At 40.2% G+C, this 24,352-nt stretch overlaps 1 protein-coding gene and 3 non-coding genes across 4 annotated transcripts; all 4 read right to left on the reverse strand.

Annotated features, from left to right (window-relative positions):
• On the reverse strand, nucleotides 1–24,304 carry WDR43 (WD repeat domain 43). Its single transcript, XM_035563650.2, has 18 exons — nucleotides 24,038–24,304; nucleotides 19,654–19,788; nucleotides 17,902–18,023; nucleotides 11,803–11,923; nucleotides 10,519–10,658; nucleotides 10,052–10,154; nucleotides 8,919–8,983; nucleotides 8,366–8,537; nucleotides 7,798–7,884; nucleotides 6,784–6,915; nucleotides 6,200–6,337; nucleotides 5,295–5,381; nucleotides 3,817–3,848; nucleotides 2,963–3,026; nucleotides 2,010–2,123; nucleotides 1,497–1,566; nucleotides 808–863; nucleotides 1–712 (listed from the first exon to the last, which is right to left on the reverse strand). The coding sequence occupies exons 1-18, from the start codon at nucleotides 24,266–24,268 to the stop codon at nucleotides 593–595; spliced, it is 1,989 nt and encodes a 662-aa protein (XP_035419543.1). The 5' UTR covers nucleotides 24,269–24,304; the 3' UTR covers nucleotides 1–592.
• On the reverse strand, nucleotides 7,328–7,404 carry LOC118257511 (small nucleolar RNA SNORD53/SNORD92). The gene has a single exon (XR_004781612.1). It is a non-coding gene; the product is annotated as a small nucleolar RNA SNORD53/SNORD92 (small nucleolar RNA).
• LOC118257523 (small nucleolar RNA SNORD53/SNORD92) lies at nucleotides 10,326–10,409 on the reverse strand. Its single transcript, XR_004781617.1, has one exon. It is a non-coding gene; the product is annotated as a small nucleolar RNA SNORD53/SNORD92 (small nucleolar RNA).
• On the reverse strand, nucleotides 17,443–17,520 carry LOC118257516 (small nucleolar RNA SNORD53/SNORD92). Its single transcript, XR_004781615.1, has one exon. It is a non-coding gene; the product is annotated as a small nucleolar RNA SNORD53/SNORD92 (small nucleolar RNA).
• Nucleotides 24,305–24,352: the final 48 nt, after the last annotated feature.

Consider the following 24,352-nt stretch of genomic DNA (forward strand, 5'->3'; position numbering starts at 1 on the left):
AAAAAAAAAAAAAGCAGATTTTAAGCCACTTTGGCATTAAGATACTGCCAAGGCATGGCTGAACTGATGGAGGGTGGGGAGAAATAAAAGAAATCCATTAAAGAATTTAAATATTACAAAAATATCTTTTTTTTCCTTTTTCTTTTTTTTTTTTTTTGAAAAACGCATCAGGATGTCCACTTGCTATTGCTAACTGAAGCATGGAAAGAAGGTATAGATCAGTTGTCTTTGATCCTTGAACATCTGAAACAAATTCAATGTAAAGCTGAACCAAGTTTACCACACAAACAGCGGTGGCAGATTTATTTCACTTGAGATACAAATGCATGTCCACGTGACAGGCATAATCTGAACATGAGGTGGAAGAAATGCTTCTATAGTAAGCGCAGGGAAATAGGGCGAGAAAAGGCTGGCGTGGTTAAACATTCTGGATTCAGAAATGCACAGTGCCCCACATGTGCCTCTGCACATAGGCTGTGCACGAGTCTGCACTCCCTATATGCAAATATGGCATCTTTCAGCAAGATGATCCAGAATTGTAAAGTTCTGGTGGCCCACTTGTTTAAACTGTTAAGTTTATTCTTTTATGCTGTTATTCTTCTTCACTTTCATTTTCTGGTTCCAAGTCAGAATCACCATTGATTTCCTTTTCAACAGTCATGTCTTGCTCATCTGATCGCTCCTCTTTTTCTTCATCTTCATCCCAGTTTTCCTGGGGGAAGGTAAAACAGGAATGTTTGAGCTTTTGACAGTAATACAATTTCTGTTACAATCAAACGGGAGATGGTCTGATCCAAGTCCACTTACATCTGAGTCTTTGTCTGCAATCATCTCATCATCTGAACCTTCCTCTTCTGAGGATTCTGCAAAAAGAAAACAATCCCTCAGTCTGGAGAACACACTTGAATGTGTCCAAACAAAACCCAAACCCATGCGCTCCTAAACTAAACTGTGCTCCTCCACTGAACAGCGCTACTTAAATTCCAAAACTAATTCTGCATGAAGACTAGGTTGATCAACATAAATAAGAAACTAGTCATTCTGTTATGCTTAAACAGTATGCAGTTGCAGTAGAAACTGCAGGTCCAAATTGGAAGTGTACACGCACACAAAATGACATTACCACCTTGTAGTTCTGATGACTCAAACATAGAAGCTTGACTGCATCAATCTTGGCATACGGGCAGTTAGTGCTAGAAATCTGAGTTTGTTAGTTAAGTAGTATACTGAACTTCCAATTAACTGCTTTTATAATCTGTAAAGCAGGGACAGGAAGGAAAGAAAAGTAACAAAAGAAGGGGAATGAAGGAACAACTAACTGTAAGATGCCTACATGGTTAATCCCTCACCTACCTGCCATGGGTTTCCCACAAAACCTCTCTGCTTGCAGACTGTACACTACTAGTAGATATGCACAGGAACATGATGAACAGCCACCAACCATCAGCTATCACGTGAGCTCAGGAGTTGAGCTACGCCTAGCATACAACACTTACCGTCCTCATATACCAGCTTTGCAGTCTGGTTAACTTCAGTTACATCCTGAACTGTTTCCGATGCTGCAACCTGAATAGAATTTGCAGATTAGCCTTAGATGAAATCATGTGTTCCCCAACCTTAAAAGTCAATAAAACTCAACAATGTAAATTAAGTCTACATCAAGGTTAACATTCATTCATAATTGTAGTTTAAGAGCCACGTAAATAGGAAGGAAAAAGTAAAATTTTAGAAGCACCTGCTCTGAAGTGGCCTAGTATCTCGTTTATTGCTCTTTAAAATGCTATGGGTTAGTAGACATTTGGCAGGAAAGACCACCTTCTGCAAGCATGGATTGACTAGACAGTCAATCAGTTGTGGTGCTTTGTGTATTGTCAGTGTAGCTGTACAGCAGTTGCACTAAGTTCATGATGACAAGTTCCATTAAATGTAATCTCAACAGAAAGCTACGGCTGCAAACAATGCTTCTTCTACACATCTGTATACACCTGTATTATTAAATTGGAACTCACCTGGGTGACAAGAAGGAAGAGTCTTCCATGTAGACGGGAAAGCTTTTGCAGAGTTTTTACTCTGCTCTCCATTAACTGGTATAGCATTCCCAGCTGAGGAATAAGGTCTGGCAACTTGGGAGAAGGAGGAAGAAAAACAAAGCTGTTAACCAATATATCATCTATGTTTAATTTTTAAATTTTTTAAATTTTTAAATTTGGGGCAAATAATCCTTGCTCACACCACTCCGGATAGAAGGAAAAGCTAAGAATTTACAGAAATCACCTGGAGACCAATCGACTAACATTTGACCGTGTCTAGAACAATCACCTGCTTTCAGAACATGACAATTCTACTTACACTACTTTTTCTTCCACAGTCACTCAGTAAGCAGGTTTAAAAGCACTATTCAGAAAGCTGTGTAAATGGGAACTGAATATACACCAGTTTATGAACATAGCATTAGCAATGCCTTTTTTTTTTTTTTTTTTTTTAAACTGAACAAGAATGCTTTATCCATCACTTGCTAAAAGAAGGCTGGACCTCGATCCAGAAGCTACTGCATTACCTGCTACCCTGCCAACTTTGGCATACCCTTACCCTATATATTCAGTCATGCCCAATACAGTCTCAAGATTAGCATTACAGTAGCAGGACAAATTTAGTTCTTTAAGTTTTAGTGACATATACTAGACCACACTTATGACAGTTGTTTTGCTCCCTAATTCTCTTAGTTATGACATAACTTGTTTTGACTTTGGGATGACTATAATTATGTCATGAATAACTAAGACAATTTATAACAGATGTCCACCAACACAGCAAAGTGGTAGAAGTATAGTCCTCTGCACATTGGTTTGGACACCACCATATGTGGAGAGCAAGAGACAGATTCCTGAAGGAAGATAACACGTGTTTAAGCATCTAAATCTAGTTTTACTTACATGCACTAAATTTAATGCAAGATACTTACTGTGGAAAGGTAGGATGCATGTAGAGTAAAAACAGACTTCAGCCATCGAACCATTTGTGAGGCACTAGAAATGATATTAAAGAGATATTGACTGACAACACCCATTTCATTTTCTATACGCGAAGCTGTTCTACAAAAAGTCTTCTACTTACATTATATAAAAAGAAAAATGAAAATAATATGAAAAGATGGAAATATAATAAGTTTGACTATCCAGATGAGATGCCTATATATAAAATACTTGCTAGGAAAAGAACAGACATCTAAGCGAAGGATTAAAACTAGATATGCTCATCTGTGTTTCTAATGTCTTTTATTGGAGGTTTCAATGGATAAAAGACCAAAGTTTTTTGTTTGTTTTTGTTTGTTTGTTTTTTTGTTTAAAGTTAAGGACATCTAGTCACACCAAAGCTATCCCAATAGCAGTACAACAGGACTGGGGGGGGGGGGGAGGAGATGGGGTGCTAACAAACTATGTTTTTCTTAAACAATACCAGGAGCTGTCTCAAGAAAAGCAAACCACACAAGCAACACACATCTGATAGTGATTTGAGTTCATATATTTAGCAGGTGTGAGCTGTCAATATTCTGGGACTTCAGATACTTTCTTAGAATACTGATTTCAGGTATCCTTTTCCCTTTTCATTTTCACTTTTATTAAGACAGTGCTTTGTCAGGCTGACAAATTCTTCTTTGCACCCACAGTCAGGTGAGAATTTTTACCTCAAGATGCTATTACTACAACTACTGTTAATTAGTTACTTTGGAAATCATCACAGGGAAAGAGGGGACCATAATGCACACAATAAAAACGTTTTCCGGTAAATTAAAACTATGGGTGGCTTGTCTCTTACCTGTATGGGTTGCCTTGCAATCTCTTTGTAAGCTAGCAGGACAAAAATAATAACAATTAACAAGCAATAAATGCTTAATGAGCTTAAAACCCAACATTATATCTACATGACAGCCCCAATATTGGGGCAGAAAGATCTCCAGGCATTTGAAGTTTCCTAGAACTAACCACTGCCAGATTCCAGAATATTATATTGCTGGCTCTACCATCCTATATGCAGGCTCATAACTTGCAGAAGCTGAGTTTCATTACTACAACAAAACTGGGACTCTTAACATACAATACATCCAGAGGAACTTGAAGCTGTCAGGAAGAGCTAAGAAGGAAATCCCTTTGTGATTTGTTTGTATGTCTCTGTGTATCTGCTTAGTAGAGCAGCTGCTACTACGTTGACAGGTTAGAGAAAGTGAAGCCTCAAAAGGTAAAGGCTGTTTCATAGAACAAATTGCAAGTTCTGGACAAGAGTTACATGAATATCTCTCCATCCACTGAGATTATCTACTCAAATACTTATGATTCTCTGGCATGGGTCCAAGAGAAGAAATGCTGCACCTCATTAACACAAGTCGGTATCAAAACATAACATAACATTAACATAAGTAGGTATCAAAACTTACGTGCTTAAAGCAAATCTAAACATTCAAACCCAGGCAGTCTGCATACTTCAGTTAAGATTAGTAACACAAGTAAAAATTAAATTTTACTTGTAGCCAGCACATTAAAATACAAGAGAAGTCTAACCATTAACTTGTTACAGAATGTCATTCACATAACAAGAGCAACTAACTGATGTTCAAGTTAAACAAAGTAATACATAGATAAAGCTAATTATTAAAGTATTTCTGCCCAAACACAAATTTTATGAACTATCACTGAACATGCAGTCCAGAAGCCAAATTCCCTCTCAAATGACTACTAAATGACGTCGCAAATCACAAATATAGCAACTAGTCTTTTAAGCTGCCTTCAAAAGAAGAACGAAATTGCCCCAAAAGCGCTATCTAAATTGATTGTTTTAAGTACATATTCGGTTCTTCTTTTTCTCACGTATCTAGTGTACTTATGGATTTATGCTCGTATAACTTACTCAGGCTCGTACTGCTATTTTCACATTTCAAATTATCATCTACTTTAATAGCGTAAAAATAACTTTTTTTTTTTTTTGCCATGGACTAAATGCTTTAGAGCTGTAGCTTACCTCTTCCTTCTTTTCCCACCTAAATTTTTATGATAATACTAAATGATTTAATGCTTTTCCTAGCTTTGACAGTGGCACTTTGGCCTTTGGTTAAGCTTCAGCCAGACAAGATAAAAGCAAATCACAGGAACTAAGAATGAAATAATTTTGGTATTATAAAACTTTAAAATCAATGTTATTTCATTTATTGAAATCAAGAAACATGTCCTGGATTTTCCCCAGATAAAAGACAAGTCAAAAGCAGTTTGTATGACAAGAACATGAAATGCAATCTCTCCTACCTCATGCAGCAGTGGAATGACAGCATGTATAGGCATCCTGGCTACTGTGTTCTTTATTAAAGTTTCCTTTCTTGTGTTAAGCACTTTCTGTTAAAAATGTGGAAAAATAAAATCAGGTAGTCATTCAGCTTTAACACGTGGGATCACAACCAAAAACTCCTGGGTTTATATCTCTCTTTCTACCCTTTTGCATGGTCACATGAAAGTAACAAGCAAAACAAAATTTACTGTGAAAAGAGTCCCATTTTTCAAGTCAGCTACAATTAATAAGACATTTGATTAATCTGCCTAAAACAATCTACTTTTGCCCCTAGTCCACCCAACCCATGTTAGAAACAAAGCACCACAGACTTATTAAAGAGAATTTTCCTAGCTATTTTTCTATTTGTTTCACTTCTGTAAATAAATGCCTTTCACCAGTGTCTGCGACAGATTATTTCTACTCAGTGTTAAATTCTCAACAGATTTCATTCTCCTGCCCCGTAACTATCATTTTCTCCTAGTTCAAGTGGAACCATAAGCTTTTTAAGTGAAACTGTTGTCATCAATGTATTTTTAAAACAGTATCTACTCAGAAACTGTATCTAAGCACAGATTATTCTCTATCTCAAACTGAAGGGCTTGCATTGGTAACATCAGTTGTAAAACATCTGAACTCTGACACAAGTTTATCATACACAGAAGTGCTTCAAAGTTCACAGACAGACTCAGAAAGCAAGGTAGATTTAAAAAAAAAAACACCACCACCATAATTTGTAATAGCATAGCGTGAGCAGCACATCAGCAAAAAGCTGCTAGGAGAAACAATAGGATCCTAACTGTTCAGCCTCCACAGCTTTCAGGGAAGCTCCCCACAAGTCTCAGCAAACAGATAAAACAGCATACAGTGATCCTGTAACACTTACATTTAAGATGTCTGAGTCATTGCTTTCCAAGCCCTGAACCAAAAGTACTGCAAAGCTATCTGTTTGCGGAAGGCCACCTGGAGTTTTCACTTTGCTCACGTCGATATCCAATGCCCCTAGGCGCTCTTCAATGCTGTCCTGCAGACAGTAAATAAGGGCAGTATTTCAGTGCAGTTTCTCAGAAATATCGGCTGGAAGCAAAGTAGCTAACCTACACCATTCCCTCCTACCCTGCTGAAAAATAACAGATTTAGCATATTCTTTTAAACATACTAAGAGAGAATAGCCAGAGAAAAGAAAATGAAGTTTTGACTGAGAAGCAAGAATACATCTTAGCACAGAGTGACAGACACAAGCGTGTGATAAAAGTTCTGCAGTAACATGGCAAAACTATGGGAAATGCACTCACGGCTTGGATGAGAGAAAGTTGTTTTTACCAAAGAGAAGACTTTCATACAAAGATTTTATGATTCACTTTGCCTCCATGCCGAACACAAAGCAAGTTCAAGTTTACCTAAAGAAGCTGCAATGATGACTTAAGACTTTCTAAATCATCATTGTGTTTTAAAGAGGATGCACCTTACCTCTGTCTCTCCTGGTTTCCTCTTGCTTTTATTTTTCTCCTTTCCTGAGGATGGAGTTTTAACAGCTGCACTATGTCCTGGGATGCCAGGCACTAGAACTTTGGTGTCTGAGTTCACAACTGGCGTCTTTACCTAGTAGAAAGAAATAACCGCATATGCATGAATTGCTAATATCTTTACCTTTCCTCAGGTTTAAAATACTGATTTTATTTCCAGACTCTTATGTGTGTTAAAACCAGTCTGCCACAACCAATTAGAAAAGTGCTACACACCCCCTCCAGAACACTTCTTTCCCCACAGCTCTGCTGCGTTGGCCTTTATTTGAAGCACCTGCCTGGCCTTCTGTAGGCGTGGGAGCCCTGCTGGGTGCCCGCTGAAGTGATACAAATACAATCTACTACAGTGAGCACTTCAACTTCCACATGATGTGCATAGAAGTCAGACTCATTTGATTTTGTGGTTCAAGAACTTTACTGTAGAACAGTAGTGGCATTAAAATACTACCCTCTTCGCTCAACACACATCATCTTTTTCTCCACAGGGCATGCTCAGACAGCCAAGAGAAATGTCTTCACTGCAATTCAGCAAAAAGCGAAACCAAGATGGAGATCATCACTGCATGCCAGGGAGCTCCCAGACCTCTCACAGCATTTCAGTTCTGTTATCCTTCATCTCCAGGGACCAAGGATTTAGCACAAAGGCCCACCAGGCTGATGGAGCACCAGAACTGGCAGCTAACCTGAGGGTAAGAAAACTGGGGCTTTTGACTCACTTCATTGATGCCATGAGCTATGATTTGAGCTACTGGAGGGTAACTGCGCAAGCGCATACCAGTACACAGAGCAGCCATGAAGCACACTTCCCCCCCCACACCAAAGGCTATGGACATCTGTAACTACACACTGCAGATCTGAGCAGACCTGTCCAGTAATCCAAACTCATTTTAGAAGTAAATTCTAGCATTTCTGAAGTAAACTATGAGAAGCAACAGAATTATATTTCACACAAGCTCACCTTTGTCACAGCAACATCTGTTTTAAGTGCCAACACTTTCTGGACATCCCTTATCAAACATATGTGGGATTCGGAGGTGTTCAAAGACTAGAAGGCCAGGAATAAAAACAGTTAAATATTAATAATTGCAGGGGCAATCCACTGAACTACTGAAAGGTGAGAACAAACTCCAGAGGCATAAAGAAGAATGAGCTCTCCTCCCTCCCCCCCCCTCCCCCCCCCCAAAAAAGCAGCTACTTTACACACCTGCCTTTTGTTACCAGATCTCTGCAAACAAGTTCGTGCAGAGAACAAAAAAGTTTCAAAAAGTGTCAGTGGCCTAAAGTACTTAACAGTTGAGATGGCAGGAAACAGTAATAACGCCAAGTTTTGCTTTAATGGAAAGAATGGAAGAATACAAATCCCCTTTCAAAACAACTCAGGAGCAACAGTCATAACTCCCAGAGAAGGGGTAGTAGTAAGTTCCATCTCAAGATGTAATTCAAAAAAGTGCATAAAAAACCTCCAAATGAGAGCTGTTTGGAACCATATTACAAAACCCCAAACCCCTCCAGTAAGTTTTACATACCACTCTCTCTATGATGGGCTGTAAGGTGTTTCCATACACAAGCAGCAGAGACTGTTTGTCTGTGCAAAATGCAGCTGCTAGAATAGGGACTGGTTTTGGCGTGGAGTCCCCGTCATTTCCAGGTGTTGCTATCTGGATAGTACAGTTTGATGTCAAGGGTTTTTTGCAGTAACTGCAGAAAAAAAAGAAAAAAAGGAATGAAAAAAAAAACATGTTTAGCTTAAAAGACTTCTACACCTTGCACATGTAAGCACCCTTCATTATCAAGTCCTCAAACTCAGCTAGTTTACATCAGATGCTTCAGATGAGGTACAGACAGGGAAAGCCTCAGCAAAAGCAAGTGAATAGCAAAGTACAGTACAACCCCCCAGCAAATAAATTCTCCTGCATTTCCCCAAAAAACATGTCAAGTAAGCCAAGACAAAGAATCCATTGGAAACTGGTCTGTGAAGAGATGCCAGAGTTTAAAGGCAGCAGCACAACAAGATGAGCTTTGCCTTCCAGTAATCCCAGACCTTTCCCAAAAACACTCTCAGAAAGAATACTAACTTACCCATTTAAAATGTGTTCAAATAAATGCAACTGCCCATCTCTGCACACAACTGCTAACTTCACAGGCTGAAAAAAAAAAAGATTTTAATTAGACCAAATAACAAACATCCCACAAGTATGAGACATCAAGAGACATTTGCACGGTTATTATTTGACTTCCTTCAGTAGCTAAATAAATTAGAGATATAACTATATCCATAAGGAAGGTAAGAGACACTAACATCTCAGGAACATTTAGTACAACTATTAGAAGACAAAAAGATAATTTGTAACTGCACTTTACTGTGTCACTATTGATACATCCAAATCTGAACAGCTTTCAGACACTAGCAGACATACGTAACCATAAACAGCAATGTTCCAAAAAAATACGGTACCCAACGTGTCTGGAGGCACTGGTCTACAAAGGTACTGACACTGTAAATATTCTCACAGGAAAGAAACAGAGACAAACTACTCTGAGCAGTTAAATTACAGGTGTGCATTACAGAATATTTTCATCTCCAATACACACAATAAGAAGGCACAAATGGAAACATTAGAAAGTACAGCGCGAAACACTGGTTTTGGAAAGAAATCTAAAGGCAGCAGGAGAAAAATGTTTTAAATCATTACAGAAACTATTTCTGAATGTTTCATAAGAAAACTACTATGGAACACTTGTACTTGCTGAAATTGAGACTTGGAGATTGCGCATTGCTACTTCAACTTGTAAAGGTTAGTTAATTCAAAATGCAGTTAAACTACTGAAGCCATTTTTGATCAGAATAAAACAGGGCCACACTCAAACTGCATTTTAGAAAAAAAAATCAATTCTTTTGCTGACAAAATCCAACACACATTTTGATTACTAACTTGTCCTAAATAGGAAACAAATGACATTTCCACCATAACAAGCAAAATTTCAGAAAGACAAATGGAATTTGCACTTAGTAGCTTTGAAAAATGAGTATTTCAAACTATCAGCTATATAAATACACCTGTAATAAATATCCTCATACTTGTGAATCGGCATTCAAACCTCGTCCTTTCATAACAGGAAAGGAACACAAACCAAACTTCTTTCTTTATACCCTAGGAAAGGAAACTAATGTGAAAATTGTTAAACAGTTGGTTATAAACTACTGCTCCTACCTCTTCTTTGACTTCTGAAACAGTCAGGTCAATAAAAGTTGGTTCATCTGTTACTGTGAAAGACATCACAGCATTCTTTTCTTTCCTATCTGATCTGATCTGCCTGGAGACACAAACAGCACAGATTATTTACAAGAGCAGAAACAGCAGCCTCTGCATCTGAAAAGCAGCAGAGTGTTATAGAACCTCTAAATCACTCGTGACTCTTATCTACCTCACCCATGCCATAATTGCAGCTTTCAGGTTGGGAATTCAAGTGGCAACTACTGGAAGCATGCTCAGACACAGCCAAGGAAATTCAAGTCTTCATTCAACAATCAGTGAATTGAAACCACCATTTAAGAGATCATCACTGCATTTTTCCAGAGTGCCCCTTCTGCTTAATCACAAAGTTCAGAACATACTTGTTGAGTCTATCCTCAATACTCATCATAATCAAAGTTACAAATTACGAAAAGCTTACATACCATACGCTCAGTAACCGGTCATGTATAGCTCCAGACAAGAAATAAAGCCCTGTAATTCCATCAAAGGACTTATTTTCATTCATAGGCTTCACTGTAGTAAACATTAATGATGACACTGATGTGGCATGGCCTGTGAAATGCTAAGAGGGGAAAAAAAAGGAATTCTTCAATCATTGCCATAAGCAGTCATATGACAAAAAAATACATATTAGTTAAAGAATGTTAAGAAAGATCCATGCTTTACTAAGTCAGCAAGGATATTTCAGTGTTTTTTTGTTTAACTAGTGATCAACTTTGTTGCATTTCTACATTTCATGGAAATGTTTTCAGACACTCTACATACTCATCAGAATTTAAAAAGTTTAAGGGGGAATAAAAGGCAAACTTGCTGAAACTAAGCCTGTGAAAAGAAATCACATATGCCTGTACTGCTGTTACTGTCAGAAAGCACTTCGTTTCACATTTTACAATGAAACTAGATTCACAGTTTAATTCTGAACTATAAGATGAACGTACAGGTCTGCTAACACACCAAGACTGTTCAAACAAAAATGAACTACTCAATTTTTATGTTCACAGATAGTGTTTTTGGTCATCACAGGATGATGTGTCATCACAGACACACGTACAGTAGTTGCCAGATGCCAGCAAGTCCACAGTAATGGCACATGTACACACTTACCTGGCTGCAAGTACCACGAAATTCAGAAACTAGCTGCTTCCTCTCTGCTGTCATGCAATAAAACACAACTGCATTTATGGAACAGCCAAAATATGGTAACTTGCTTGTGTCTGAGCCCTGCCCAGGGAACAATAATGGTTTTGCTCCTCTGCCTTCCAATTGTTTTACAGCAAAGCTGATGCCATCAGTTATATACAGTTTAGCAAAGAAACCTGAAGGAGCTCTCACAAAAACCCATGCCAGCAGCAAACTAATAGCGCACTGAAGTTAGTTCCCTGATAGAAGGGCATCAGAAAGGGACCCAGTGAAAACGAAAGACACCTAAGAGAAAGGGTTTTGGTGGCATTCTCAGAGACAGCCAGGAAATTCAACATCCTCACTGAACTCTCAGCAAGTTGAAACTACAGTTCACAGTACCATCACAGCAACAGCTTCCAGCAGCCCCAAAGGAGACAGCTGCCTCCTCATACCCAATAAAGTTTTCAGATGTCTTATTAGGAAACAAATACATAATGTCAGCAATCGAGTAAGATTTTCATTATTTTATTTGTTATTATTCATTATTATTTAATTTTTACATCTAGTTGAGCAAAGTTACTTACTCTGTAGACTTCTTTGGTCTCCAGGTCCCACAGTTTTATAGTTCTACCAGCTGACAGCAGCATTTTCCCATCTGGACTGATGCACAAAGAGCTGACACTGCTATTGTCGCCTTTCCACTTACTAGAATTTGGATGTAGTTTTTGGCCAAAGGGAGAAAGATGGAGAAATAGAAAAGACAATATTCATTAGCATAATCTCAAAATGCATGCCAACGATGCTGAAAAATTTAAGGCAATATGTATTTTTTAAAAAAGTAGTTGAAAATGAGGTTAGTTATTCTGTTTCTACTCCTCTTTCAAATTAGTTCACACAAAAATATAGCAATTCAAAAATAAAAAGGTATTTTGAACCACCGTGCTTTGCTTTGTTTGTTTGCTTTTTAAATATTTGTTTATTCTGTTCTGAACGTCCCCCTCAAAGTTATCTACTATTCAGAATCAGATAAGAGGAGACATACCATTTCAAGACTTCTCTCAGCACCATAATCCAAAAAGCTTACACCAACCTATTCAGAATGGACTTCTGAGTTTTAAGGCCCACTCACTTCCTGGCACTCCTCTCAAGTCTGTCAATGACACTGACAATAATAACCTTGGCCTTAAAGAGGTCCATGGTTGAAAGCACTATTTAAGAAAAAGAAAGATGCAGTCATGAAAAGCTTGCATCTGCTTAGAAAGAATGTGAGTACTGTTATATCTCTCACAGGACAAAATTACAAGGAAATCATTAACGTAAACCCTTTATAGATAGTAAGTACCTCAAAACTCTACACGGCCTGATTGCAAACAGCCCCTCTGAAATACTTCCACAAATAACTTTCACATGCTCAAGCAGCACCTCTCCTGTCTTCCAAAACAGAGCTCATTTGCAGCATCGCCTTTGATTAGATTTCACAAAAGCTGCAAGTTTTACTGCCTACAAACTTCACAAACAACATTATACTTTACACAGAGTACAAAAAAAAAAATCTCTATTACCTTCCAGATGAGAAGGTCAGGACTAAGAATTTCAGACCAAGCTCCATTTAATGAAGTGAACCCAAGAAGATATTTTCATATGTTCTAAGAAGACTCATCTAAACTAGACTACAGAATTTAACTCACAGCAAAAAAATATTAGTTTTTACTTAGGATACTCTTTATATAATTATACAGGAAAGAGTTGTTAAATAGGACATCATGAAACAAGAAGTTGCATAAGGAGACAAACTGAATGCCTCTGAGCGTTCAGAGTTTAAGACTTGAAAAAGCTACAAACAGAAACAAAATGTCATCCAGAATTTTCTTTATTACCTCCCTCCATCACCTTGTCTTGCCTCTTCTTCTACAGAAACTCCCTCTTCCCCAACTTGCTCTTCTACCAGAGGTTTTCATCTGTGCTGGACAGACCTCCTGAAGAGGTTCTCCAGACTACTTCTACAATAATTAAAAAAGCCAAACCTAAAGCCACGTGATTTCAATTCCCCATCTAGCAGTCCGTACCTCTGCTGGAAAATATCCAGAAGACTGCAAACCAAAAGAAGTTGAACATCACTTCTCTACCCCAGGAGTTTCTATCCTGAATTCTGCGAGATACATACAGATTCACTTCCAGGCACTCACAACTGTTAGAGAATGCAGGCAATCTGACATGTACATTGGTCATAAGCTGTTATTTTGGTTACCTTGTTCCTTCTAGTCTCATCAATTTGGCTAAAATTTTAGAGAACTTTTTTTTTCTTCTCTTTCCAATTCCAGCTACTTCAGATATGACTTGAAATACAACTAGAGTTTTTTTTCTGGTAAAAAGCATAATATTATACTGCCACTGTGCCTTTCATTTATACACTCCAGTAGTTATTTTTTTTTGTTGTTGGGAGGTGATTGTCCCCCTGTACTCGGCTCTGGTGAGGCCGCACCTTGAGTACTGTGTTCAGTTTTGGGCCCCTCGCTACAGGAAGGACATGGACGTGCTCGAGAGAGTCCAGAGAAGGGCAACAAAGCTGGTGAGGGGTCTGGAGAACAAGTCTTACGAGGAGCAGCTGAGGGAGCTGGGGTTGTTTAGCCTGGAGAAGAGGAGGCTCAGGGGCGACCTTATCGCTCTCTACAGTTACCTTAAAGGAGGCTGTAGAGAGGTGGGGGTTGGTCTGTTCTCCCACGTGCCTGGTGACAGGACGAGGGGGAATGGGCTGAAGTTGCGCCAGGGGAGGTTTAGGTTGGATATTAGGAAGAACTTCTTTACTGAAAGGGTTGTTAGGCATTGGAACGGGCTGCCCAGGGAGGTGGTTGAGTCACCATCCCTGGAGGTCTTTAAAAGACGTTTAGATGTAGTCCTTAGTGATGTGGTTCAGTGGAGGACTGGTCAGAGGTTGGACTAGATGACCTTGGAGGTCTCTTCCAACCTAGATGATTCTGTGATTGTTGCCATCTTCAAAATAAAAGAATACAATGTCTCTAACTACTTTTTAACTACCTCAACCCCCACCATCAAACCTAGGAGTATTTTGGGGCATTTTCCTCAGCAATTATTACACTGTAACCAGAACTGCCACAGAGTAACATCATTACTGTCAAACTGTTAGCAGAGTTTGTTGGTGGCATTCTCCTCAATTCTCCTCAATTCAACAGAGAAGACTCACACAGGAGTAGGCACATCCTGCACATCAACACCTCGTTAGGGGGCTGGCATCGCAGGTGGGTCCTTGGCTTGTGTAACCACAGAGTGGAGTGCTTGTGCACTCTCCTTCAGCCACAAGGACTGCTGAGGGGAGATGGTATCCATCTTGCAAAGTGAGACGAGCAAATTTAACAACAGGCTTGCTAACCTAACAAAGAAGGAATTAACTGAAGTTTGTTGCGAGACAGTGACCATAGTCCCAAAAGAAGCGGAGGTATGGGAAAGAGGCAGAGGGAAATACCCAGGTGAAGCGTGATGGGAAAAACTCTCAAATTTCCCAATACAGCAGCATGACCGGACCCATCTCAATGGCTGCACATGAACACATGCAATATGAGAAACAATCAGGATGAGTTAGATATCCATGGGCAGCTTCAGAGCTTTGATCTTATTGGGACCACAGAGAAACAGTGGGAAAGCTTGCAAGACACGAATGCTGCAATTAATGGACTTTTAGGGATGCTATTCAGTGAAGACATGCCAGGAAGGTGAGGAGGTTTCCTCCACACAAAAGGGTGGCTTGAATGCATGAAGCTTTGCTTTGAAACAGGCAAAGAGCCAGTGGAGAACTTACAGGTACGTATGAGAAGAGGCCAACAAGGGTGAAGTGGTGAGCATCTGCTACAGATTGTCCAATTAAAAAGAAGTAGATAGATCTTCAGAATCCCAGGCCCTGGTTCTTCTAAGGGACTTTAACCACTCCAGCAACTGCTGGAAAGGCAGCACAGAAGGGCAGAAGCAATTCCAGAGATCGCTGAGAAGCGCTGAGGACATTGTCTTGACACAAGTGATTTACAACCAGACTATGAAAGGTGCTTTACTGGATCAGCTACAAAAAAACAAAACAAAAAACCACCCCACAGGTCAGGGATGCGATGGTTGATGACAACCTTAGCTATAGCATCCACAAGACAAAAGAATTCAAGATCCTAAGAAAAAATGAGCAAGATAAACAGCAGAATAGCAGAATTACAACTGTGGACTTCAGAAAAGCAGACTGCAACTTATTAAGAGAATGATTTGCAGTATCCCACTGAAGATTGCCCTAAAGGGCAAAGGGCCTCAGGAAAGCAAGTTACTCTTCTAGAATAAACTCCTTGAAACACAAAAAGGTCCATTCTAGTGTGCAGAAAATCACTGGGTGTTGCAGAAGGGTGTCTTGGATAAAAAAATCTCTCTGGACTCACCTCAGAAATGCAAAAAAGGAGTATAGAGAAGATTGAAGTGGGGATAAGCTACATATAAAAATATTGCCCAGGCACGCAGGGACAGAATTAGGAAAGCCAAAGATCAGCCGGTGTTCAGACCAGAAAAGAATATGAAGGCCAACAAAAAGGACATCTGCTGGCACATCAGCAGCAGTAAGATCATGACTGAGAAACATGCAGGCCTGGTGCTGAATTGTGTAGGGACCCATCAGTACACAGAAAAGGCCAAACCACTGAAGAGCAAAGTCTATTCTCAAGCCTCCCTTGTTCGCAAACCTAGTGCCAGATCAAGCAAAGTGTTACCCACAGTAAAAACACATCAAATTAGGGATCACAAGAGCAAAGGTTAACACATGCAGTTCCATAAGACGGAGCATGGGATAAGCATAAGCATGCTCCATAAGCAGCATGGGATGCACCCAGAAATGCTGAGGTCAGTAGTACTGCGAGGCCACCCTCCCATCTTTGAGAGGTCACATAGCTCAGAAGAAGTATCTGATGACTTGAAAGGAAAAAAGACAAATGTATCTGCAAAAGGGAGAATACAGGAAACAACAGGAAAGATTGTACAGCACATCCACCTACTAACCACTTCCAGATACAAAAAGGTCAAAGTGACTGGAAACAGACAGAAGAGATTTTAAAACGGAAATCATCCCTAACCAACCTAACTGCCTTCTTAATGAGACAACTGGCTTAGTGGACAGGCACTGTACGCAATTTAAATTGACTTTAGCGATGTTTTTGACAACGTCTCACATTAGACTACGTAATTCCAGTCTGGCTGCAATGATACTAACTTGATACTAACTGGATAGTCTTGAAGGTGGTCTAAGAACTGCATGGATCACTGGGCTCAAACACCTGGAATCACTGCTATGAAGTCCAGATGGTGGCCAGTTACTGGTGTAATTTTCCCTAAGGACATTTCAATGCCATTTAACAACCTTAGTATTCGCCTAGGTCTTTACTAATAACCTTGGAACATGACAGTATGCACCCATAACAAATTCACAGGCAATACTAAATTACAGAGATACGCAGATACACTGGAAGGCAGGGCTGCTATTCAGGGGCATCTCAACAACCTGAAGAATTAGGAAGTCAAATCTCAAAGATCAAAGGAAAATGTAAAGTTCTTCGCGTGGGATGGAAACACAAGTTAGTAGTGAGCATTTGTAGCAACGAGGTCAACTGCACACTGACCTGCGTTAGCTAAAGCTAGCCCAGCAGGTCAAGAAACGTGATTCTTCTCCTCTGCGCAATACTTTTCAAATTACACCTGAACACTACTACCAGTTTAGAACAGTACAAGTTACTGACATAACGCAGCAAATCCAGTGAAGGACTACCAAGAAGGTTTCAAGGCTGGAGCACGTAGCATAACAGGAATAGGTGAGGGAATTGGGCTCATTCAGTCCTAATAAGAGAATGCTAAGGGGAAATCTTACTGCCATCTTTTGCTATTTTATGTCAGGGTCTAAACTTAATACAACATAGGGACACATTCCTTTCCTACGAAAACTGAGGAGGTTACTGGTGATCAGCTGTCTGCAATGCCCACACCATCTCTAATGAAACTGGTAAACTGCTGCAAGAATAATTCACAAGAAAGTAACAACAGCAGATGAGAAAGGTCAAGCTGTCGTCACACACTAGGCTTTTATTGAGGTAAGATAACCAGGATCAGTAACAGAAATCTTAGTTTCTTCTTCTAAGTTTAAAAAATGTTTGACTTTATTAGAAAAGAAAAAAAAATGCCTAAAGAGTAGCAGCCTGCTCAGACAGCCAAGTGGAATTGTCCCCACTGCACATCAGTAGTGAGCGAAACCAATTGGGTTATCATCACGGCAAGGCCCTTTGGGCAAAGTGAGGCACATAACAGATCTAACTAGGATGAGGTGTTCCAATATCTTCTAGAATCTGTGATTTTCAGTGTCAGAAAGCTTGTGTCTCACTTAAAGACAGCATGGAGGGACCTGAGCCCCTCTTAGCAGTAAGGAATTCATCTAGTATTTCCAATACAAGGAGGAAACCTGACTGAGAATTACGCTTTTACCTCTTAATAATACTGCTTTAAAGCTCTCAGAAAATCAATAGCCAACAGACAGTTTTGTCCAGCGGCCATGAATCCTACATGGAGTGCAACATTTCAACAGGACATCACTAAAACCTGTGAAGGAGAAAATACACATCAAGTGCCAAGAAAGCCAACCAAGAAGAGGCATCACTCACCACTTTACTTTGCAGGTCTGTGTGTTCCATTCCACAATGTGTTTGTCCTCTGAACAGCTATACAAACAGTAGTTGTCCTGATGCCACCTCACACAATTTATTCTATTGTCATGACCACCATCCTACAAAAGATAAGAGAGGGTCACTTATGAATAAATGAAGAAGTCTTGCTACCGAGTCTTCCCTACCATCAACAATGTGAACAAGCTGCTCTTTCAAGAACTGAATTCAAATCATTGGCAATTCATAGAGGGGTGCATAGCATACAACTTTTTTTTTGTGCTTTTAAAGACCAATACGGATTATACGATTATAAGTTAAAGATACTTCATATTTTGGTTTGTACGTATAAGTATGTGGACTAATTCTTGTCCTAGTACTTTAAAGTTAACAAAAAAAATTGTCTTGTCCACTACTAACAGCCAAAGCTGTCTTAACAATATGAAATTTGTTCAAAAGAATGGCTAGTACATATGTCTTGCTGATAGTTATCTAAGTGCTTGATTGTTTAAGTACATTTAGAGATGGGTACTCTTCCCTTCATGCTCAGCATTCAAGAATGTGCAACCATCAAATCACAAGACCCTACAACAGGTATCATCTACCTTTCTTATTGAAGGACTGAAATATCTGCTGCTCAAATCAACAAATCTTTTAATCATTTATCATCATATTTCCTGCAGTTTATAAAATTTCACTATCTGAATCAGCAACAGCCAGCTCAGACTGCTTCCAAGGAGGTCACTGTAAATTGGCCTTGAGCAAGACAAAAAACATCAAAGCAAGACATTCTGTTTAATAAGGACAGCTAAAAGCGACAGCTCTACTTCTAGCAGGAATAATCTTTTAATTCAACCTTTCTGTATAAAAAGTACTCACTACATATCATCTGCCATGCTGATTATATAGAAGACCAGATAGTGTTTTCAGACTGACCCAAACTGTAAATTTTAGCCTGAAACTCCTTTACTTTGTTCATAGTTTTCAGGCACAAGACCATAAAACAGTGTTGACAGTCATCAGCTAGCGTCACTTGGATGCATCATGATTTTAAGATTTCCTGGCTTTCTCCTAATTCCCGTACATTTATCACTACGACTTTAGAAGCAAAAGAATGCCCAAATATATCAAAGTATTGCAGTGAGTTGCTCATACAGATCACATTGCTTGTTACGTAACCCAAGCCTAAAAACAAGTTACTTGGGAATAGCAGAAAAGCTAACAATTAGAAATGAAAACTTTGAAAATCAGAATCTCATCTGAGAAAGATCAGGTTCTGAGAGGGTTCCAAGGCCTCCACAAGGACGTAAGTTTGTATCTGTACAGAACATCAATGCAACACCTTCACAAGAGTCAATGAATGCTTCAATCCTGCTCTCTTTTCCCACAACGCTGTGCAGGCACAGCGGGTACGACACTCCCATGGAGGACCTAACTGTTTGGTTAGACATTTCATCAGTTCTACCATACCCAAGGTAAAATAATAAATCCACACACAATATTAGGATACTGAATAAACTTTCAAACCAAGAGTTCTTGATGTGTACATACTGCTAATAATAGAAAAAGTATCATTCAAACGTTTCCAAGAATTTGAATTACTGCAGCTCTATTCATATATGTAGCTATTAAGAAAAAAAAGATCTGAATAATTAGGTCAGTTTATCCCATTTTTGAGCAGCAGAAAGAATAGGACAAACTGACTGACACAACCAGTGTTTGGTAGCGTGTGATGAAGAGTGTGTAACTTACTAGCTTGCTCTGTAACTCTCCTTTAACTGTGCTGTACAACAAAATGCTACCAACTGCTGTGCCAATAGCCAGGATATCTAACTGCTTGTCCACTTCTGCAGCTTCAGACTTCCGTTTTTTCCTCTGGGGCCCATCCTGGAAAATTGGAGAAAAAAAAGAAAAAGTGAAACAAATTAGTCTGACCAGCTATTCTTAAGCGTTAAAGCAAAGGGTAAAAAGCTTCTGCAAGTTTGAGACCCAGTCAGCCAGCACAAATTCCGTGGAGGCATAAAATGAAGACACTGAGGCACACAGAATCTAGAGGTTCATCTTGTACCTCCATGTACAACTTAACAAAGTTACTATGAGTCACTTGGAAATATTCAGTGGAGGCCATTTTGCTAACCTAGCCACCACACATGAAGGAAAAAAAAAATTCAAGTTTTTCACAGAGCTCACTTCCCAGAAGAAGGTAAAGATTAATAAGATCACATAACTTCATCCCCAATAACACACCCCCAATCCCCCATAACACATCCCCAATGTGTTTTAAGTTTTATCAAGCATGATCAGTTTACCATTTCCGAAAATCTACTCAGAAAAGTTTTGCAAATACTACGTACTGATAATGCCTCTTAAAAAAAGAAAGTGTTACCCAACTTGGCAGAGGGAAGCAACCAGGACTGAAGCTAAGTCATCTGCCCAAGCCCTCCTCTGATCAGGCAATTCTCAAGCCTTCACCCTCTTGCTTTGCAAGCGATACTAACCACTTCAAGAAGGAGTTTCCTTTCATCTTGCTTAACCAAATGCACACCAAACCGAAGTAAGAAATAGGCAGAAGAAAGAGCTACATTTATTCTTACAGAGTTAATCCCACATAACTAATCACCAGAAAAAAAAATGGAAAAAAGTGTTTGAGCACTTTAGAAGAAAAAAAAATCATAGCAAAGCATCCTCTCATATTAAAAATAATACCAAAAAAAATACACACAAGGTAAGGCTTTCTCTACACAACAGCTATGTGCACTAACCAACAGCCAGACAAAGGCACAGGAGACTCAGATAAAACGTGGGCTCTGTGCAAACTCCATGTAGTGCAGCTAATCTGTCATACAATAGACATCACACAGCAGACGTAATTTCTACTCAGGCCTAGAGATATGATTACAGTCAGGCTTTGGGAGTTTTCATTACAATTAAAAATGAAAATTTTAACAGTGCAGGGTAAATAGTTCAGTTGTTTAAATTACTAGGACTTTTCTTCCCCTCCACATTTAACATACACAGTGTTTTCCCCAAGGAAAAGTGTTTCGTTTGGAGCCAATAAATACAAAAATGCTATATTGCTGGTTTAAGACAAAAGCAGGCTCTAGAGAAAAGAGAGGACACTGGGTTTTTTTTTGCAGGCAATTGTTTAGGCTTCATCCTTCCTGGGAAAGGAAAGTGTTTGGAAAACATAATGAAAACATACGAGCTAAGAAATCATCACAGTTACAACGCACAACCAAGTAATCAACCAGGTTTTAAGAAAATATGAGAAAAGACACACACACCAGTTAAATTTTTGGCAGCGATGCCAACTAAGCTGTCTCAAAACACTTGTCAGAAATGCAAAGACTGGGATTACATAGCCAGTGGAGATTCAAGTACAGTTTCTCTTTTCAGGTACTTTTCAAAAACTCTTTATGTAGTTTTATTAATCAACAGTACCGACCAGGACTGCACATCAAAACCAAAATTAAAAACAGATTTTATTCTCTTCCCTTCCATAAAGCTTTTAATTAAAATGTATTCACCTTCCATTTCAGTTTGTAACTGACTTCCCACTAGAGTCAACGGTGCTTCCAGTGTCAAGGAGAAAGCTAGGGGCAGTAAAGGTTTCTCCAATTTTATTTTTTTTAAACATCTATTGCTTTACTGAACACACTATATCAGCACCGCTAGAGGGTCATTTTGTCAGAAATTTTTGCTTGGAAGAACTACCAGTGGAAAATTCAGACACCTACTAACATTAGAAGTCACAAAAAAGCACATAGCTTTCATGGAGCAGACAGTGGAGCTGAACTCTATCAAGTATCTCTGGTCCTTTCAAATTTTTTCAGGTTTATGGACACTCAAACTTGTTTAGAAACACTGAAAAAGCATAGTTTTAATAGTAGAGATGGTTAGAAAAAGTTATTTGCAAAGGGTAGTTTTTTCCATAATGTTCTTTCTTAGGTAGGGCAGCTCTTGGGAATGAGAGTTTTTTTCTTTGAATTAACAGAAAACTCGTCCCCATTGCTAACTTGTGAAGTAAAGCACTTAAAACACTCAAGTGGAGGTAAGCCTAATGAGACTGAAGAGTTGAAGGTGAAAAGAACAGTTGCAACTTATTAGGAAGAAAGTGGAAGAAGCTATTTTGAAAGTTGGTGGTCGGCTTCCTCTTGCAGAACATACCGCTGCATGGTAGGGGAGATGGTGAACAGGGCAAGCAGGATGCACTGACACTGCAAAAGCACGTGTGCAGGGAACATGCCAATAAGCCACCACTGCATCAGCAGTTCCAGGGCCTGGAGTTCAAAACTTCATTTCCAACATTCCCCTCGAAACACACAGCCTTTGTTAACATGGCAGCAGTCCAGAACATGGTTTAGGTGTGACTTGTTGAAACTACTTTTATAGATATCTATTGGCACAGTTTTACCCCTGAACACCAGATACTACTACTACCTGTGGAGATGTCAACTGCCCAGCAAAAAGAGGAAAAAAAGACTGACCAATTTCAGAGAAAATTTCAGACCAGTTATAAGAGAAAATACATTCAATATAATGTATTTGGAAGAACCATCACAACTGTAGTTCTGCGGCTTCGTCTAAGGACAGCCCAATGAATTATAAAAGTTTATGGCAAAATTATTCCAAGAAACAGTATGTTTTGAAACTGAAAAAGTACCAACTTCCAGGCAGCGGACAGCATTCAAACTGCTGGAATAATAGAAAGCACCAGGAGCAGACCAAAGTTTGTCTGATGAAATTCTTTTTCCGTACAACCCTAAAAACAGTTACATTGTAGCACCTGTAGCTTTAAGGGGTGGCTGTCTAGAAAGACCTTAGCTTTTAACAGTCACTGAAGGCTTTAAAACTTTAAAAAAAAAAAAGAAACCTTTTTAAAAGTCTCCTGTGGTTGACCTAGGGCACCAAAAACAGTGCAGCATGTTAGGTTTTGAAGTCGCACAGCACGAAGCATAGATTAGCACCACTTTCATATGCCAATTTCAGTTTACGTAAGAGCAAAATTCCTACTCGGCCTTTTAATCAATGTATGCATTTTTTTCTTCAAAAGTGTATTAAAAATGAATAAGTTGAAGGCCAATTTAAAACTAATGCTTTCTTCAAATGCCCTTTTTAAATTTGCTAAACTAAGCTTCTCAGCTGACAAAAATGGGAAAAAACAAGTCTTCCTTTGGACGGGCAATCTAAAGTGCGTTACGCACTTCAAAATATCTGTTAAAGTATTTTCCATAAACAAAAACGTTAATATACCAGAACATGTTAAAAAAAAGTACTTGTTATGACAAAAGGGGTGAAACACATATAACTGTCCAAGGTTTAAGATTCACTCAGGAAATGGTATGGCCTAGGTAAAAGAAAAGGAAATGGTATGTTCTACCTAAAGGGATACAGATTACTTCAACATAAATCGGATAAAAAGAGTATATCTGACGGTATAATAATACAGATATTTTCACGTTGAGTGTCCAATTGAGCTGAAGTAACTGAAATTGAAGGTGGGAAACGTCCAAGCCTTCCGCTGTGTGCTCAGAGGACAATTGCTGAATAGAGTACCTACTTGCTGGATCCCTGAGGTGAGGGAAACGTGTCACTGACAGTGCAGCAGCCTGCACAGACGTATTTCTGAGCAGGGGGAAGCAGAGATACGGCCTGTACCGGTACCTGCACCGCACGTGGACGCACGCAGCCTCTCTGTAACACCACCTGTGAGGTGTGCTGTGGAGTAAAGCGACATACCTTGCTCCTTCGGGAAAGCCTTCTTCCACGCAGGTGATACAAAAGACAAACGAGTTTCGTGGTCGGTGCTTTTTTATAATTAAAGAAAGAAGGAGAAAGACCTTACAGGGCCAGCTTCCCTGATAACACCTGAAATTTGCCTTCCACGGAGGAAGATGGGAGGGGAAACCCCACACACACGCGGCGTGGGGACAGGGCCGGGCCCGGCCTCTCACAGGCACCGCTCGTGTGCGGGACCCCGCTCCCCAGCCCCGCCGCTGCCCGGCCACGCCGCGGCCCCGCCACATGGCGCCGGGAGGGCGGGGTGAGGCGGCGCGGCCACGCTCCGAGGCCGCACGGGGCACAACCCCCCCCCCCCCCCTCACCCCGCCGCCACCCCGCGCCCCCCGCGCCGTACCTTGTCGGGGGGCGGGCGCCCCCCCGGCGGGGCCCAGGCCAGGCAGGTGCAGGCGGCGCTGAGGTGGGCGGAGGGCACGTACTCGTGCCGCAGGCGGCTGCCGGCCGCCTCCCAGACGCGCAGCCTGCCGTCCGAGCCGCTGACGGCCAGCAGCCGGCGGTCGCAGGGGGAGAAGGCCAGGGGGGGCCGCGCCACCGCCTCCCCGCCGCACGCTGCCGCCGCCGCCGCCATGGCGCTCCCAGCCCGGCCCTGCCGCGCCGGCGCAGCCCCGGCCGCGTGTTCGCCGCCAGCGCCTGCGCCGCGCGCCCCGGTGAC

The sequence above is a fragment of the Cygnus atratus genome, chromosome 3 (genome assembly GCF_013377495.2).
Source record: "Cygnus atratus isolate AKBS03 ecotype Queensland, Australia chromosome 3, CAtr_DNAZoo_HiC_assembly, whole genome shotgun sequence".
In the NCBI taxonomy this organism is placed as follows: domain Eukaryota; kingdom Metazoa; phylum Chordata; class Aves; order Anseriformes; family Anatidae; genus Cygnus; species Cygnus atratus.